The following is a 17,500-nucleotide window of genomic DNA, read 5'->3' as shown; positions in this document are numbered from 1 at the left end:
TCCGTATATGGTCTCTGTGTGTTAGAAAATGAATGAACAGGAAGAGAATCAGTATCATTATATGGTCTCTGTGTGTTAGAAGATGAATGAACAGGAAGATAATCAGTATCAGTATATGGTCTCTGTGTGTTAGAAGAATATGTGGAAGCAGAATCAATGTTCCTCACTGTACTGACAGTCTGTTAATAGTGGTATAGTCAGTGGGTCTTTGAGTGAGCATTGTTACTTTATCTCTCTGACCAATGTCGTCAGCAGGCCTTTGTGTTGAAACGGTTTGTGTTGATCTCCTTGTGTGAGTTGTGTACTGTTGGTGTGTGTGAGAGACTGTGTGTTATTTGAGTCCTCTGTATGTGTGAGTTTATCTCTGTGTGTGAGACTGATTTGAGGGCGTGGTGTGAAGAGTGCAATAACCCTGAGTAAAATTCCTTTGATAAATAACCCTGAGTGTAATTCCTTTGAGCAGAATAAGTGCTGACTCTCCTCTCTTCCTCCTGTATCCTCCTCCTCCCCTGGTCTCCCCTCCTCTGGTCTCCCCTCCTCTGGTCTCTTCTCCTCTCCTGGTCTCCCCTCCTCCTCTCCTGGTCTCTCCTCCTCTCCCCTGGTCTCCCCTCCCTTTCCCCTGGTCTCCCATCCTCCTCTCCCATCCTCCTCCCCTGGTCTCCCCTCCTCGCCCCTCCTCCTCTCCCATCCTCCTCCCCTGGTCTCCCCTCCTCTTCTCCTCCTCTCCCATCCTCCTCTCCTGGTCTCCCCTCCTCCTCTCCTGGTCTCTCCTCCTCTCCCCTGGTCTCCCCTCCCTTTCCCCTGGTCTCCCATCCTCCTCTCCCATCCTCCTCCCCTGCTCTCCCCGCCTCTTCTCCTCCTCTCCCATCCTCCTCCCCTGGTCTCCCCTCCTCGCCCCTCCTCCTCCCCTGGTCTCCCCTCCTCGCCCCTCCTCCTCCCCTGGGTGCCCCTCCTCCTCCTCTCCTCACCTCTCCCCTGGTCTCCCCCATGGCAGCGGTGTCCTGCGGGGTGCCTAAGGCACCGTTGAATGGAGGAGTGCTAACGGTGGACTACTCAGTGGGCACACACGTGACCTACTTCTGCAATGACGGCTACCGCCTGTCCTCCAAAGAGCTGACCAGCGCCGTCTGCCAACCGGACGGCACCTGGAGCAACCACAACAAGATCCCTCGTTGTTCAGGTAGCTAACATTAGGCTAGGAAGCTAGTGGGGGGGTGTATGAGGGCATTTGTGCGCGCTGCCCAGGTAGCTAATGTTAGGCTAGGAGGTTAGTCCAGCAGCTAGGACAAGTGAAGCAGGGGTAGAGAGTATATTTGTCTGTATGCGTGATTGTAATTGTGTGCGTCAGTGTGTGAGAGTGTGTGTATGTGTGTGTGTTTGTGCGTTCACCTCACAGCTCCCATGAGGTCAATTACTTCCCTATTAAAATAAGTTCCCCCCTCGAAGGCAATCCCTCACTTATTTATTAGTCTGTACTTTGCCAAAACATGAAGTTATTTCCCCTTAAGATGACTGTTTATAATGCCTGGCTGCCTCACAAAGCAGCGCAAATGGAGGTCAACAGTTAACACAGAAAATAATACAATTGTAATGGAGAACTGTGTGGGAAGAAATCTGAGGTTATGCCAATTGTCTTCTGACAGTAAGTCGCTCTGGATAATAATGCCTGCTGTGTGTGCGCGTACACGCTTGTGTGACTGTGCCTGTGAACCTGGGTGTGCGTGTGTTTCTGTGTGACAGTGGTGGTGTGTCCAAGCATCGGCTCCTTCTCTCTGGAACACGGGAGGTGGAAGATCGTGAACGGCTCCCACTATGAGTACAGGACCAAGATTATCTTCAACTGTGACCCGGGCTACTACCGTCTAGGCCCCGCCCACATCCAGTGCACGACCAACGGCGTGTGGAGTTGGAGGAATGAAAGGCCTCACTGTCAGAGTGAGTAAAAGGCGGACATTTATTTATATTTTTACCTGGGACTTTTTACACCATCTCCATGTCAGAAGCCTGTTGTGTTTAGGTTGTGTTTAGGTTGTGTTTATGCTGTGTGCCTAAGGTGTATTGCATGTCTATGTAATGATTAGCAATTTGACTTAGCAAATGGAACTTTACACATGAAGCATGTTGTGTTAAGTTTGCTACATTTTGCTACAGTCTGCCCTAGGGAGTGTTGAATGTCTGTCCAACCTTGGGCAGAATCCTAAGATCGAAATGTGATATTTTTACCCCAAATATTCAATAATGAGATAGATAGGTGGATAGAGACGTCTTTGAGATGTTCATTAAAAGTAGTATCAGGATCAGGTGTGCTTGGATGTGGATGTGGGAGGATAGTGAATGCACTAGACTTGATCACATAGATTTTTATGGTTTCAATTTTCCCAAAACAGAAAATAAACAAACATAATCCCCAGGCCACCTCCAACCTCCCTTTACCTCCTCTCCTCTCCCTTTACCACTTCTCCTCTCCCTTTACCTCCTCTCCTCTTCCTTTACCTCCTCTACTCTCCCTTTACCTCCTCTCCTCTCCCTTTACCACTTCTCCTCTCCCTTTACCTCCTCTCCTCTTCCTTTACCTCCTCTACTCTCCCTTTACCTCCTCTCCTCTCCCTTTACCTCCTCTCCTCTCCCTTTACCTACTCTCCTCTCCCTTTACCACTTCTCCTCTTCCTTTACCCCTCTCCTCTCCCTTTACCTCCTCTCCTCTTCCTTTACCTCCTCTCCTCTCCCTTTACCACTTCTCCTCTTCCTTTACCCCTCTACTCTCCCTTTACCTCCACTCTCCTCTCCCTTTACCACTTCTGCTCTCCCTTTACCTCCTCTCCTCTCCCTTTACCTCCTCTCCTCTTCCTTTACCTCCTCTCCTCTCCCTTTACCTCTCTCCTCTCCCTTTACCTCCTCTCCCTTTACAACCTCTCCTCTCCCTTTACCTCCTCTCCTCTCCCTTTACCACTTCTCCTCTTCCTTTACCCCTCTCCTCTCCCTTTACCTCCTCTCCTCTTCCTTTACCTCCTCTCCTCTCCCATTACCACTTCTCCTCTTCCTTTACCCCTCTACTCTCCCTTTACCTCCACTCTTCTCTCCCTTTACCTCCACTCTTCTCTCCCTTTACCTCCACTCTCCTCTCCCTTTACAACCTCTCCTCTCCCTTTACCTCTCTCCTCTCCCTTTACCTCCTCTCCTCTCCCTTTACCTCCTCTCCTCTCCCTTTATCACTTCTCCTCTCCATTTACCTCCTATGCCTTTACCTCCTCTCCCTTTACCTCCTCTCCTCTCCCTTTATCACTTCTCCTCTCCATTTGCCTCCTCTCCTCTCCATTTACCTCATATCCCTTTACCTACTCTCCCTTTACCTCCACCCTCCTCTTCATTTACCTCCTCTCCTCTCCCTTTACCTCCTCTCCATTTACCTCGTCTCCTCTCCATTTACCTCCTATCCCTTTACCTCCTCTCCCTTTACCTCCACTCTCCTCTCCATTTACTTCCTCTCCTCTCCCTTTATCACTTCTCCTCTCCCTTTACCTCCTCTCCTCTCCCTTTATCACTTCTCCTCCCCCTTTACCTCCTGTCCTCTCCCTTTACCACCTCTCCTCTCTCTTTACCTCCTCTCCTCTCCCTTTATCACTTCTCCTCTCCATTTGCCTCCTCTCCTTTTACCTCCTATCCCTTTACCTCCTCTCCCTTTACCTCCACTCTCCTCTTCATTTACCTCCTCTCCTCTCCCTTTACCACCTCTCCTCTCCCTTTATCACTTCTCCTCTCCCTTTACCTCCTCTCCTCTCCCTTTACCTCCTCTCCTCTCCCTTTACCTCCTCTCCTCTCCCTTTATCACTTCTCCTCTCCATTTACCTCCTATGCCTTTACCTCCTCTCCCTTTACCTCCTCTCCTCTCCCTTTATCACTTATCCTCCCCCTTTACCTCCTCTCCTCTCCCTTTACCTCCTCTCCTCTCTCTTTACCTCCTCTCCTCTCCCTTTATCACTTCTCCTCTCCATTTGCCTCCTCTCCTCTCCATTTACCTCCTATCCCTTTACCTACTCTCCCTTTACCTCCACTCTCCTCTTCATTTACCTCCTCTCCTCTCCCTTTACCTCCTCTCCATTTACCTCCTCTCCTATCCATTTACCTCCTATCCCTTTACCTCCTCTCCCTTTACCTCCACTCTCCTCTCCATTTACTTCCTCTCCTCTCCCTTTATCACTTCTCCTCCCCCTTTACCTCCTCTCCTCTCCCTTTACCACCTATCCTCTCTCTTTACCTCCTCTCCTCTCCCTTTATCACTTCTCCTCTCTATTTGCCTCCTCTCCTTTTACCTCCTATCCCTTTACCTCCTCTCCCTTTACCTCCACTATCCTCTTCATTTACCTCCTCTCCTCTCCCTTTACCTCCTCTCCTCTCCATTTATCACTTCTCCTCCCCCTTTACCTCCTCTCCCTTTACCTCCTCTCCTCTCCCTTTACCTCCTCTCCTCTCCCTTTACCTCCTCTCCTCTCCCTTTACCTCATATCCCATTACCTCCTCTCCCTTTACCTCCACTCTCCACTCTCCTCTCCCTTTACCTCCTCTCCTCTCTCCCCACCCTTTACCTCCATTCAATTCTTCCTCTCTTTTCTCCCTTCTCCTCTCCTGTCCCTCCTCCCTTCCCTTCTCCTCTCCACTCCTTCCTCTCCCCTCCCTCCTGTCCTCCTCTCTCCTCTCCTCTCCTCTCTGCACCTCCTCTCTCCTCTCCCCTAGCTCGTCTCCTCTCCTGTTCCAAGGATCCCAAATACAAAATAATATGACTCACCTTCACTTACAAATATCACAGAAACAGTTGATAGATCAATCAGCAAAAATCGCTCCGATTGAATTACCATTGGAACTGTAAGGGATCAGCCTGTGTCTTATTTATTAACCAAGAATTCAAATAATTGTTATACTCAACTCTGAGAGTGCTTTGAGACAATATCTCTCATATGTTTGTTTATGTTTGTTTATGGTTTGTGAGCTGGGAGATGATGTCTCTGTTATTGTATTGTCTGTGTCACAGTCATTTCCTGTGGAGACCTCCCTGGCCCGCCCAATGGGAAGAAGATTGGTACACAGATGACCTTCGGGGCGACCGCCATCTTCATGTGTGATGCAGGGTTCATGCTGGTGGGCTCTACCGTGAGAGAATGTCTCCCCTCTGGACTGTGGAGTGGACAGGAGACGCGCTGCTTGGGTAAAACAACCTATGTGTTCCCCACATCTCTGTTCTGTCTTTGTGTAAAACAACCAAGTCATTCTCCAGACTCTGAGAGAATGTTAAGATTATTAAGAACGAAGAACCATTCCCCACATTGTGTTGTCTGTCTGTGAAATGTAGGCTACAGTATCTACTGCCCTAACAATGTTTTTATTGTTGTAGAGTTATTTTAAGTCTCCACCTCTAAGGAACATCTTTCTAATGTGTTAAAATAGCTTTACAGTCTAACTTTTTTGTCTGCTGATGCCAAGTCTGTGGAAGCAGGGACAACTGTCTATTTTGGGCTTCCATCTTTTCTCTGACACATGTCTGTGGACTAAAAATATCTCTGCGACCTGACTGTTTAAATTAGCATCTCAATACTGTACTCTGTCTGTAACCTTCAAAGAACAGGACTGTACAGTACATTACAAGACTTCTCTTTCTCCCTCTTCCACCTAACTCTCCCCTCTCTCTCCCCTCTCCCCTCTCTCTCTCAATTCAATTTCAATTCAAGTCCATTTAAGGGCTTTATTGGCATGGGAAACATATGTTAACATTGCCAAAGCAAGTGAAATAGATAATAAACACAAGTGAAATTAACAGTACAAATTAACAGTAAACATAACATCGTCTCTCTCTCTGACTGTCTTTCGCTCTCTCTTTCTCTCCCTGATTCTCTTTCGCCTTCGCTCTCTCTCTCTCCCCCCTCTCTCTTCTCTTGCTCTCTCTCTCTCTCCCCCTCTCTCTCTGTTTGCCTATCTCTCTCCCCCCTCTCTCTTCTCTTGCTCTCTCTCTCTCCTCTCCCTCCTCTAACTATTGTTTTTGTGTTCCTCTCCAGCGGGCCACTGTGGTATTCCGGAGACCATAGTGAACGGCCAGGTGATCGGGGAGAACTTTGGGTACAGAGAGACGGTAGTGTACCAGTGCATCCCAGGCTTCCGCCTCATCGGCCCCTCTGTGCGGATCTGTCTGCAGGACCACAACTGGTCCGGACAGCTGCCTTCCTGCGTGTGTGAGTAGTCAATCTTTTATCTCTCTCTCTCTCTCTCTGACACACTCACATTTGTATCGACTTGGCCAAAGCTTTTGATACGGTAGACCATTCCATTCTTGTGGGCCGGCTAAGGAGTATTGGTGTCTCTGAGGGGTCTTCGGCCTGGTTTGCTAACTAACTCTCTCAAAGAGTGCAGTGTATAAAGTCAGAACATCTTCTGTATCAGCCACTGCCTGTCACCAAGTGTGTGCCCCAAGGCTCGATCTTAGGCCCCATGCGCTTCTCAATATACATCAACAACATAGCTCAGGCAGTAGGAAGCTTTCTCATCCAATTATATGCAGATGATACAGTCTTATACTCAGCTGGCCCCTCCCCGGCTTTTGTGTTAAAAGCTGTACAATAAAGCTTTCTTAGTGTCCAACAAGCTTTCTCTGCCCTTAACCTTGTTCTGAACACCTCCAAAACAAAGGTGATGTGTTTTGGTAAGAAGAATGCCCCTATCCCCACCGGTGTGATTACTACCTCTGAGGGTTTAGAGCTTGAGGTAGTCACCTCATACAAGTACTTGGGAGTATGGCTAGACGGTGCACTGTCCTCCTTACAGCACATACCAAAGCTGCAGGCTAAAGTTAAATGTAGACTTGGTTTCCTCTATCATAATCGCTCCTCTTTCACCCCAGCTGCCAAACTAACCCTGATTCAGAGACATCATTTAAGTCTCTCTTTATGTGTTGTTGTGGTGTCTCTCTTGTCGTGATGTGTGTGTTGTCCTATATTTTTATTTTACATTTTTAATCCCAGTCCCCATCCCTGTAGGAGGCCTTTTGCCTTTTAGTAGGCCATCATTGTAAATAAGAATTTGGAAACAATGTGTTTAATGTATTTGATACCATTCCAGTTATTCCACTCCAGCCATTACCACGAGCCCGTCCTCTCCAATTAAGGTGCCACCAACTTCCTGTGCTTGATTCATTTTTTGTGGTTCATGATTTTTCATGACAACACAGTTGTCACTATATATTCTCCCAAAAATGTAATGGTAAACATAGTAGTCTTCTTCACACCCCTGCTAACACTTTTGGGTGAGTGTCAGCTCAGACTTTTTTGTAAGGACACAGTTGACTAATAGCACTGCTTTAGAATGCAAAAGGAAGAAGGGAATCACCACACAAGGGAGTCGAGTAGCACTCCTGAGCGCCCCCTGCAGTTCACAAAGACCCTGACATATTCAACATTCTCTTCCTTCTCTCTGCGCTCACACACAAAGAGCCTTCCCTATTCGCTCATTTTACTGGAGCTGAAAGGAACATTTCGAATGATGACTCTTACGGACAGTTATTTATCTTGTTGTGTTTTATAGCGTTACTAATCTAGATAGAATGACTCAAGCAGTAGATGTCATAGAAGGTATTAGTCATATGGGGTTGGTGGGCAGACTGCATGTGATAGTCTACAGTATCTTCAAATAGATACATCTTCCAGGTTTGCCTGAGGAAACTGCTCTTTCTCCATTTAATGCAGCGAGGCAACAGTGGTGTGTGTGAAAGACAGACAATGCAAATCCCCTGTTTCCTGTGATCTAGAGATAAACAGACGGAACACAACACCACTGTACTGTTTTTGTGGACCTGAAGGTGATCACTCTGGGGTGACGTTTTCCCTCGGTACAGATCTAGGATCAGCTTCCCCTCCCAAAATTGTTAAGCATTCGTGGGGAAAATGCTAAACTGACCCAAGATCAGTGTCTAGGGGTATCTTCACTCTATTCCATGTCACCTTGACCACATCACAGCCCTGACACACCATGACCACGTCACAGCCCTGACACACCATGACCACGTCACAGCCCTGACACACCATGACCATGTCACAGCCCTGACACACCATGACCATGTCACAGCCCTGACACACCATGACCACGTCACAGCCCTGACTGACACACCATGACCATGTCACAGCCCTGACACACCTTTACCATGTCACAGCCCTGACACACCTTTACCATGTCACAGCCCTGACACACCATGACCATGTCACAGCCCTGACACACCATGACCACATCACAGCCCTGACACACCATGACCACATCACAGCCCTGACACACCTTTACCATGTCACAGCCCTGACACACCATGACCATGTCACAGCCCTGACACACCATGACCATGTCACAGCCCTGACACACCATGACCATGTCACAGCCCTGACACACCTTTACCATGTCACAGCCCTGACACACCATGACCACATCACAGCCCTGACACACCTTTACCATGTCACAGCCCTGACACACCTTTACCATGTCACAGCCCTGACACACCATGACCATGTCACAGCCCTGACACACCATGACCACATCACAGCCCTGACACACCATGACCACATCACAGCCCTGACACACCTTTACCATGTCACAGCCCTGACACACCATGACCATGTCACAGCCCTGACACACCATGACCATGTCACAGCCCTGACACACCATGACCACATCACAGCCCTGACACACCATGACCACGTCACAGCCCTGACACACCATGACCATGTCACAGCCCTGACACACCATGACCACGTCACAGCCCTGACACACCATGACCAAGTCACAGCCCTGACACACCATGACCATGTCACAGCCCTGACACACCTTTACCATGTCACAGCCCTGACACACCATGACCATGTCACAGCCCTGACACACCATGACCACATCACAGCCCTGACACACCATGACCACATCACAGCCCTGACACACCATGACCAGATCACAGCCCTGACTGACACACCATGACCACATCACAGCCCTGACACACCATGACCACGTCACAGCCCTGACACACCATGACCACGTCACAGCCCTGACACACCATGACCACGTCACAGCCCTGACACACCTTGACCACGTTACAGCCCTGACACACCATGACCACATCACAGCCCTGACACACCATGACCACATCACAGCCTTGACACACCATGACCATGTCACAGCCCTGACACACTATGACCACGTCACAGCCCTGACACACCATGACCACGTCACAGCCCTGACACACCATGACCATGTCACAGCCCTGACACACCATGACCATGTCACAGCCCTGACACACCATGACCATGTCACAGCCCTGACACACCATGACCATGTCACAGCCCTGACACACCATGACCACGTCACAGCCCTGACTGACACACCATGACCATGTCACAGCCCTGACACACCATGACCACATCACAGCCCTGACTGACACACCATGACCACATCACAGCCCTGACTGACACACCATGACCACATCACAGCCCTGACTGACACACCATGACCACATCACAGCCCTGTCTGACACACCATGACCACATCACAGCCCTGACACACCATGACCACGTCACAGCCCTGACACACCATGACCACATCCCAGCCCTGACTGACACACCATGACCACATCACAGCCCTGACACACCATGACCACGTCACAGCCCTGACACACCATGACCACGTCACAGCCCTGACACACCTTGACCACGTTACAGCCCTGACACACCATGACCATGTCACAGCCCTGACTGACACACCATGACCATGTCACAGCCCTGACACACCATGACCACATCACAGCTCTGACACACCATGACCACGTCACAGCCCTGACACACCATGACCATGTCACAGCCCTGACACACCATGACCACATCACAGCCCTGACACACCATGACCACGTCACAGCCCTGACACACCATGACCACGTCACATCCCTGACACACCATGACCACATCACAGCCCTGACACACCATGACCACATCACAGCCCTGACACACCATGACCACATCACAGCCCTGACACACCATGACCACATCACAGCCTTGACACACCATGACCATGTCACAGCCCTGACACACTATGACCACGTCACAGCCCTGACACACCATGACCACGTCACAGCCCTGACACACCATGACCATGTCACAGCCCTGACACACCATGACCATGTCACAGCCCTGACACACCATGACCATGTCACAGCCCTGACACACCATGACCATGTCACAGCCCTGACACACCATGACCACGTCACAGCCCTGACTGACACACCATGACCATGTCACAGCCCTGACACACCATGACCACATCACAGCCCTGACTGACACACCATGATCACATCACAGCCCTGACTGACACACCATGACCACATCACAGCCCTGACTGACACACCATGACCACATCACAGCCCTGTCTGACACACCATGACCACATCACAGCCCTGTCTGACACACCATGACCACATCACAGCCCTGACACACCATGACCACATCCCAGCCCTGACTGACACACCATGACCACATCACAGCCCTGACACACCATGACCACGTCACAGCCCTGACACACCATGACCACGTCACAGCCCTGACACACCTTGACCACGTTACAGCCCTGACACACCATGACCATGTCACAGCCCTGACTGACACACCATGACCACATCACAGCCCTGACTGACACACCATGACCACATCACAGGCCTGTCTGACACACCATGACCACATCACAGCCCTGTCTGACACACCATGACCACATCACAGCCCTGACACACCATGACCACGTCACAGCCCTGACACACCATGACCACATCCCAGCCCTGACTGACACACCATGACCACATCACAGCCCTGACACACCATGACCACGTCACAGCCCTGACACACCATGACCACGTCACAGCCCTGACACACCTTGACCACGTTACAGCCCTGACACACCATGACCATGTCACAGCCCTGACACACCATGACCACATCACAGCCCTGACACACCATGACCACGTCACAGCCCTGACACACCATGACCATGTCACAGCCCTGACACACCATGACCACATCACAGCCCTGACACACCATGACCACGTCACAGCCCTGACACACCATGACCACGTCACATCCCTGACACACCATGACCACGTCACAGCCCTGACACACCATGACCACGTCACAGCCCTGACACACCATGACCACGTCACAGCCCTGACACACCATGACCACGTCACAGCCCTGACACACCATGACCACGTCACAGCCCTGACACACCATGACCACGTCACAGCCCTGACACACCATGACCACGTCACAGCCCTGACACACCATGACCACGTCACAGCCCTGACACACCATGACCACGTCACAGCCCTGACACACCATGACCACGTCACAGCCCTGACACACCATGACCACGTCACAGCCCTGACACACCATGACCATGTCACAGCCCTGACACACCATGACCACGTCACAGCCCTGACACACCATGACCACGTCACAGCCCTGACTGACACACCATGACCACATCACAGCCCTGACTGACACACCATGACCACATCACAGCCCTGACACACCATGACCATGTCACAGCCCTGACACACCATGACCACGTCACAGCCCTGACACACCATGACCATGTCACAGCCCTGACACACCTTTACCATGTCACAGCCCTGACACACCATGACCACATCACAGCCCTGACTGACACACCATGACCACATCACAGCCCTGACTGACACACCATGACCACATCACAGCCCTGACACACCATGACCACATCACAGCCCTGACACACCATGACCACGTCACAGCCCTGACACACCATGACCACGTCACAGCCCTGACACACCATGACCACATCACAGCCCTGACACACCATGACCACATCACAGCCCTGACACACCATGACCATGTCACAGCCCTGACACACCATGACCACATCACAGCCCTGACACACCATGACCACATCACAGCCCTGACTGACACACCATGACCACATCACAGCCCTGACTGACACACCATGACCACATCACAGCCCTGACACACCATGACCACGTCACAGCCCTGACACACCATGACCACGTCACAGCCCTGACACACCATGACCACGTCACAGCCCTGACACACCATGACCACGTCACAGCCCTGACACACCATGACCACGTCACAGCCCTGACACACCATGACCACGTCACAGCCCTGACACACCATGACCACGTCACAGCCCTGACACACCATGACCACGTCACAGCCCTGACACACCATGACCACGTCACAGCCCTGACACACCATGACCACATCACAGCCCTGACACACCATGACCACATCACAGCCCTGACACACCATGACCATGTCACAGCCCTGACACACCATGACCACATCACAGCCCTGACACACCATGACCACATCACAGCCCTGACTGACACACCATGACCACATCACAGCCCTGACTGACACACCATGACCACATCACAGCCCTGACACACCATGACCACGTCACAGCCCTGACACACCATGACCACGTCACAGCCCTGACACACCATGACCACGTCACAGCCCTGACACACCATGACCACGTCACAGCCCTGACACACCATGACCACGTCACAGCCCTGACACACCATGACCACGTCACAGCCCTGACACACCATGACCACGTCACAGCCCTGACACACCATGACCACGTCACAGCCCTGACACACCATGACCACGTCACAGCCCTGACACACCATGACCACGTCACAGCCCTGACACACCATGACCACGTCACAGCCCTGACACACCATGACCACGTCACAGCCCTGACACACCATGACCACGTCACAGCCCTGACACACCATGACCAAGTCACAGCCCTGACACACCATGACCACATCACAGCCCTGACACACCATGACCACGTCACAGCCCTGACACACCATGACCACGTCACAGCCCTGACACACCATGACCACGTCACAGCCCTGACACACCTTGACCACATCACAGCCCTGACACACCATGACCACGTCACAGCCCTGACACACCATGACCACGTTACAGCCCTGACACACCATGACCACGTCACAGCCCTGACACACCATGACCACGTAACAGCCCTGACACACCATGACCACGTCACAGCCCTGACACACCATGACCACGTCACAGCCCTGACACACCATGACCACGTTACAGCCCTGACACACCATGACCACGTCACAGCCCTGACACACCATGACCACGTTACAGCCCTGACACACCATGACCACGTCACAGCCCTGACACACCATGACCACATCACAGCCCTGAAACACCTTGACCACGTTACAGCCCTGACACACCATGACCACGTCACAGCCCTGACACACCATGACCACATCACAGCCCTGACACACCATGACCACGTCACAGCCCTGACACACCATGACCACGTCACAGCCCTGACACACCATGACCATGTCACAGCCCTGACACACCATGACCACGTCACAGCCCTGACACACCATGACCATGTCACAGCCCTGACACACCATGACCACGTCACAGCCCTGACACACCATGACCATGTCACAGCCCTGACACACCATGACCACGTCACAGCCCTGACACACCATGACCACGTCACAGCCCTGACACACCATGACCATGTTACAGCCCTGACACACCTTGACCACATCACAGCCCTGACACACCATGACCACGTCACAGCCCTGACACACCATGACCACGTCACAGCCCTGACACACCATGACCACATCACAGCCCTGACACACCATGACCACATCACAGCCCTGACACACCATGACCACGTCACAGCCCTGACACACCATGACCATGTTACAGCCCTGACACACCATGACCACGTTACAGCCCTGACACATGTCTAGGCTGTATTATTATTATAATTATTAACTATATGGTTAGAACAATATTTATATATTCTGTTATCAGATCATAGTGTCTGAAACAATGTTTCCTTTAGGCTATAAGAAAACAGTTTGTTGTCTGATAACATTGTCTCTCCGGTGGTAATCGTGGTGATGATGCCCAGAGTTTTTATAAAGACAATATGCTGTGTAAAGCTAGCAGCACTTGAAACAGAAATAGCTACTGGAGATATGAGCGGGCCAGGGCCATTTAGCTTTGTATCCTACTGAAATGGTAGTGAACCGTATCTCCTCAACTGGCTATCACAAAGACTAGGCCTCTGGCTCGCTGATCAACCATGGAGCTAGGCCAACACTTCTGCATGGAAAATAGGATTTTATTTCACCCCTTGGGGGGGGGGGGGGGGGGGGGGGTGTGTGTGTGTGTGTGTGTGTGTGTGTGTGTGTGTGTGTGTGTGTGTGTGTGTGTGTGTGTGTGTGTGTGTGTGTGTGTGTGTGTGTGTGTGTGTGTGTGTGTGTGTGTGTGCGTGCATGCGTGCGACTCCACATTCACGTGCATGTATTTGAGGTTGCGCTCAGCTATTTTAACGTGCAATGATGTGGTTTTAAATTCTGGTTATAGACAGTGCTCAAATGAAGGGGAAATTGCTTCTTTGCAAAGAGAGACAAATTACATCTGTAATTATGCAAATGCTGTTGTTTGTGAGTACGTGGGAAAGAGAGCGAGGGAGGGAGGGAGGGAGGGAGGGAGGGAGGGAGGGAGGGAGGGAGGGAGGGAGGGAGGGAGGGAGGGAGGGAGGGAGGGAGAGCAGCTGCGGATGGCAATGAGGAATGTGTGGACCCGCCAGGGGTGACAAGGAGAAAAACAAGACTGAAGTGAGGAATCACTTTCTACAGACATTGACACCTGTTCAGGTTCTCCTTCATAGGCTTAGTAGGACAGAGAACCCAGAAACGGACTGGCCATAATGGCAGTTTGGGCAAATGTCAGATGCGCTCGTCCATCTTTAGCCCATTGTGAACAATGATCATAATTTGGCTAATAATGAGGGCCTTAAGAAAATAAATTGCTGGTGTGGGGGCCTCGAGGAAGATAGTTTGGTCAGTCTGTTGGGCCCGGGAAGATGTTTTGGGCCCAGTGCGTCTCTGAGAGAAACTTCAAAACCTCAGTGCAGACAAAGACAGATGTGGCTTGTTGCTTCAACTACAATTTTGACAGCGGTTCTTTTTTTTGTCCTCCTTTTCGTGTGATGCCTACAGCATTGAAACAGTGAGAAATATTAAAGCATAAACATTTATTTTCTCTGACGATTCACGTCACTAAAAAGCCATATGACTTTGAAAATGTAACATTGTTATATCAAGTTCATTAGAATACATTTTTTTGAAATGGTCTGCAGTAGGGCAGAGAAGAAGTGCCTGGAGTTGGATACAGGTCAGTAGTTAACTGTAGTGGACTAGTTGTGGCTGAGGTGGCTGGAGGACAGAGGACAGAGGAAAGGATTACTCTCAGTTCCCCAAAATGGAGAAGAGGAGGTGGAATTAATGCTCTGTGTCTGCTCTGTGTCTGCTCTGTGTCTGCCCTGTGTCTGCTCTGTGTCTGCTCTGTGTCTGCCCTGTGTCTGCTCTGTGTCTGCCCTGTGTCTGCTCTGTGTCTGCTCTGTGTCTGCCCTGTGTCTGCTCTGTGTCTGCTCTGTGTCTGCCCTGTGTCTGCTCTGTGTCTGCCCTGTGTCTGCTCTGTGTCTGCTCTGTCTGCTCTGTGTCTCTTCTGTCTGCTCTGTGTCTTCTCTGTCTGCTCTGTGTCTGCTCTGTGTCTGCTCTGTCTGCCCTGTGTCTGCCCTGTGTCTGCTCTGTGTCTGCTCTGTGTCTGCCCTCTGTCTGCTCTGTGTCTGCTCTGTGTCTGCCCTGTGTCTGCTCTGTGTCTGCTCTGTGTCTGCTCTGTGTCTGCTCTGTGTCTGCCCTGTGTCTTCTCTGTCTGCTCTGTGTCTGCTCTGTGTCTGCTCTGTCTGCCTGTTTGCTCAGTGTCTGCCCTGTGTCTGTCCTGTGTCTGCTCTGTGTCTGCCCTGTGTCTGCCCTGTGTCTGCTCTGTGTCTGCTCTGTGTCTGCTCTGTGTCTGCTCTGTGTCTGCTCTGTGTCTGCTCAGTGTCTGCTCTGTGTCTGCTCTGTCTGCTCTGTGTCTGCTCTGTCTGCTCAGTGTCTGCTCTGTGTCTGCTCTGTGTCTGCTCTGTGTCTGCTCTGTGTCTGCTCTATGTCTGCTCTGTGTCTGCCTGTTTGTTCCTGCACATGTCAAAACATTCATTGAAAAAAAAGCACAGTGGGGCTGTTTTTTGTGTGTGTGGTGACACACATACACATACACACAGATATACACACCCCTGCTGTTACCTACACACTTTAAGTATTAGCAGGGCACACACACTTGGAGTTAGGGCCTTCACACCTTAACACTGACTTCCAGACGATCACTCACTCATTGACTCAAACTTTTTGGGGCCAGGGACCCTTTTGTGATATTAAATTTATCAAATTCATATTTCATCAAAAAGGTTCAATGCAGATAGTCCGGGTAGTTATTTGCTTAACTATTTAACTCACTACAGTATTTATCAGTCTTATGGCTTGGGGATAGAAGCTGTTCAGGGTCCTGTTGGTTCCAGACTTGGTGCATTGGTATTAGTCTACCACATGCTCTGTGTCCGCGTCCTGGTAATCCGTCTGGCCCTGCGTCCGTCTGGCCCTGCGGCCGTCTGGCCCTGCGGCCGTCTGGCCCTGCGGCCGTCTGGCCCTGCGGCCGTCTGGTCTTGTGAATGTGCTAGCAAAACAGTTCCGAAACAGCTCCTCATAACATGAGTAAGATTTTTTTTTTTTAAGCATAAAATTTGTTTTACAATGACTTCGGCAGTGGATGGCCAGACGAACCAAGTCTCGGGCCCTGGGACATCTTTTGGCATCAGAGAGAAAATGTTTTCAAGCTCATTTCCTGCAATTCTACACATTTTGTCTTGGGGCGGAGGTATTTTTTGTTGTTGCGGCATAATGCTAATATTCTACACATTTCACCATGAGACGGAGAGATTTTTTTATCACAGTGCATTTATGTATAACAAAAAAACACATTTATTTTTTTTTCAATTTAACAAATTCTCATTTACAATGACGTTCTACCCCTGCCAACCCCGGATGACGATGGGCCAATTGTGCACCACCCTATGGGACTCCCAATCACAGCCAGATGTGATTCTGCCTGGATTTGAAACAGGGACTGGAGTGACACCTCTTGCATTGAGATGCAGTGCCTCAGACCCTGCCCCACTCGGGAGCCCATTACTAAGTTGAAAAATGTATCATTGGTGGAGTACTGTGGATACCAACATCCCTGTGAGCCTCCCAGGCCCATGTTACCCAGGGTTAAGAACGGTAGATGAATAATATTACATTGTATTGTAGTACAGTCTATACCAAGGATCATCAGCTAGATTCAGCCACAGGATGATTTTATTGAGTGGATGGTCAGGGTGCCGGAACATAATTACAAAGAATTTTACATAATCATTTCAAACCTTGCTAACATTTGTATACGATCACATACAAGTACACTATATCACTCTATTATGTGTGGGA

General features: G+C 50.5%; 1 protein-coding gene across 1 annotated transcript in view; it reads left to right on the top strand.

The window, feature by feature from the left end:
- Positions 1-17,500, top strand: part of LOC139373820 (CUB and sushi domain-containing protein 3-like) — a 740,037-nt gene that overhangs the window by 637,189 nt on the left and 85,348 nt on the right. Inside the window, exons 50-53 of the mRNA XM_071114860.1 lie at positions 995-1,180; positions 1,741-1,935; positions 5,027-5,200; positions 6,045-6,218. Coding sequence (XP_070970961.1) covers positions 995-1,180; positions 1,741-1,935; positions 5,027-5,200; positions 6,045-6,218 — 729 coding nt within the window. The remainder of the gene's footprint in view (positions 1-994; positions 1,181-1,740; positions 1,936-5,026; positions 5,201-6,044; positions 6,219-17,500) is intronic.

The sequence above is a fragment of the Oncorhynchus clarkii genome, chromosome 18 (genome assembly GCF_045791955.1).
Source record: "Oncorhynchus clarkii lewisi isolate Uvic-CL-2024 chromosome 18, UVic_Ocla_1.0, whole genome shotgun sequence".
NCBI lineage: Eukaryota > Metazoa > Chordata > Actinopteri > Salmoniformes > Salmonidae > Oncorhynchus > Oncorhynchus clarkii.
Note: the sequence above shows the minus strand (reverse complement) of the source record. Positions and strands in the feature narration are given on the sequence as shown.